The following is a 658-nucleotide window of genomic DNA, read 5'->3' on the forward strand; positions in this document are numbered from 1 at the left end:
GTGCCCCATGGTGTGTGTCTGTCTGTGCGTGTCACGGGATTCCCGCCCTCCCACCTGTCCCGTTCTCTCCTTCGCAGAATTCCTGGCAACGTTGTGAACGTGTGCCAGGAATGTGTCTGGATGGCGGTGCGGGGAGGGGAGGGGGTGCTGGGGGTTGTTTTTGGAGGAGTCACATGAAGGCCGTTTTGAATAATAACCATGACCTTGATGCAGGTGGTCCTTTTTTTTCTGAACGGGACTGCCGGCAAAAAATAAGAAGGACGGTATACCTGTCCTGAAGTGGCCTGGAGAAAGTTTGGTCATGTCAGCGGCTGGTAGCTGACATGTAAATGAATATATTTGGTCATGTCAGCGGCTGGTAGCTGACATGTAAATGAATATATTTGGTCATGTCAGCGGCTGGTAGCTGACATGTAAATGAATATAGTGGCTGTTTTCTTTTCTTCTTCCCTGAGCCCAGCTTATGTTTTTATGAATATGAATGGAATTTCTTTGTTGCAGAAGTCCTGACGTCACTCGCTCATCCCCATGGTTCGCGGACGTTTTTTCTCCATGGAGAAAAACATGGGGTCATCTTAAAATCTTAAAAAAAGAATTGTGGTCCAAAAAGAAACGAATTGTCTCTGCGGTATTGTCGGGAAGGTGTCTCTATATTGTT

At 47.0% G+C, this 658-nt stretch overlaps 1 protein-coding gene across 1 annotated transcript in view; it reads left to right on the forward strand.

Annotated features, from left to right (window-relative positions):
* The window catches only part of LOC308312478 (SH3 and PX domain-containing protein 2A-like), a gene marked incomplete at its 3' end in the record, with an annotated part of 69,815 nt that extends 69,638 nt beyond the window's left edge, over positions 1-177 (forward strand). The window contains exon 6 of the mRNA XM_080759085.1: positions 78-177. Within this exon, the coding sequence (XP_080615211.1) occupies positions 78-177 (100 nt within the window). The remainder of the gene's footprint in view (positions 1-77) is intronic.
* Positions 178-658: the final 481 nt, after the last annotated feature.

Source organism: Protomyctophum bolini (assembly GCF_963924005.1).
Source record: "Protomyctophum bolini genome assembly, chromosome: 3".
In the NCBI taxonomy this organism is placed as follows: Eukaryota; Metazoa; Chordata; class Actinopteri; order Myctophiformes; family Myctophidae; genus Protomyctophum; species Protomyctophum bolini.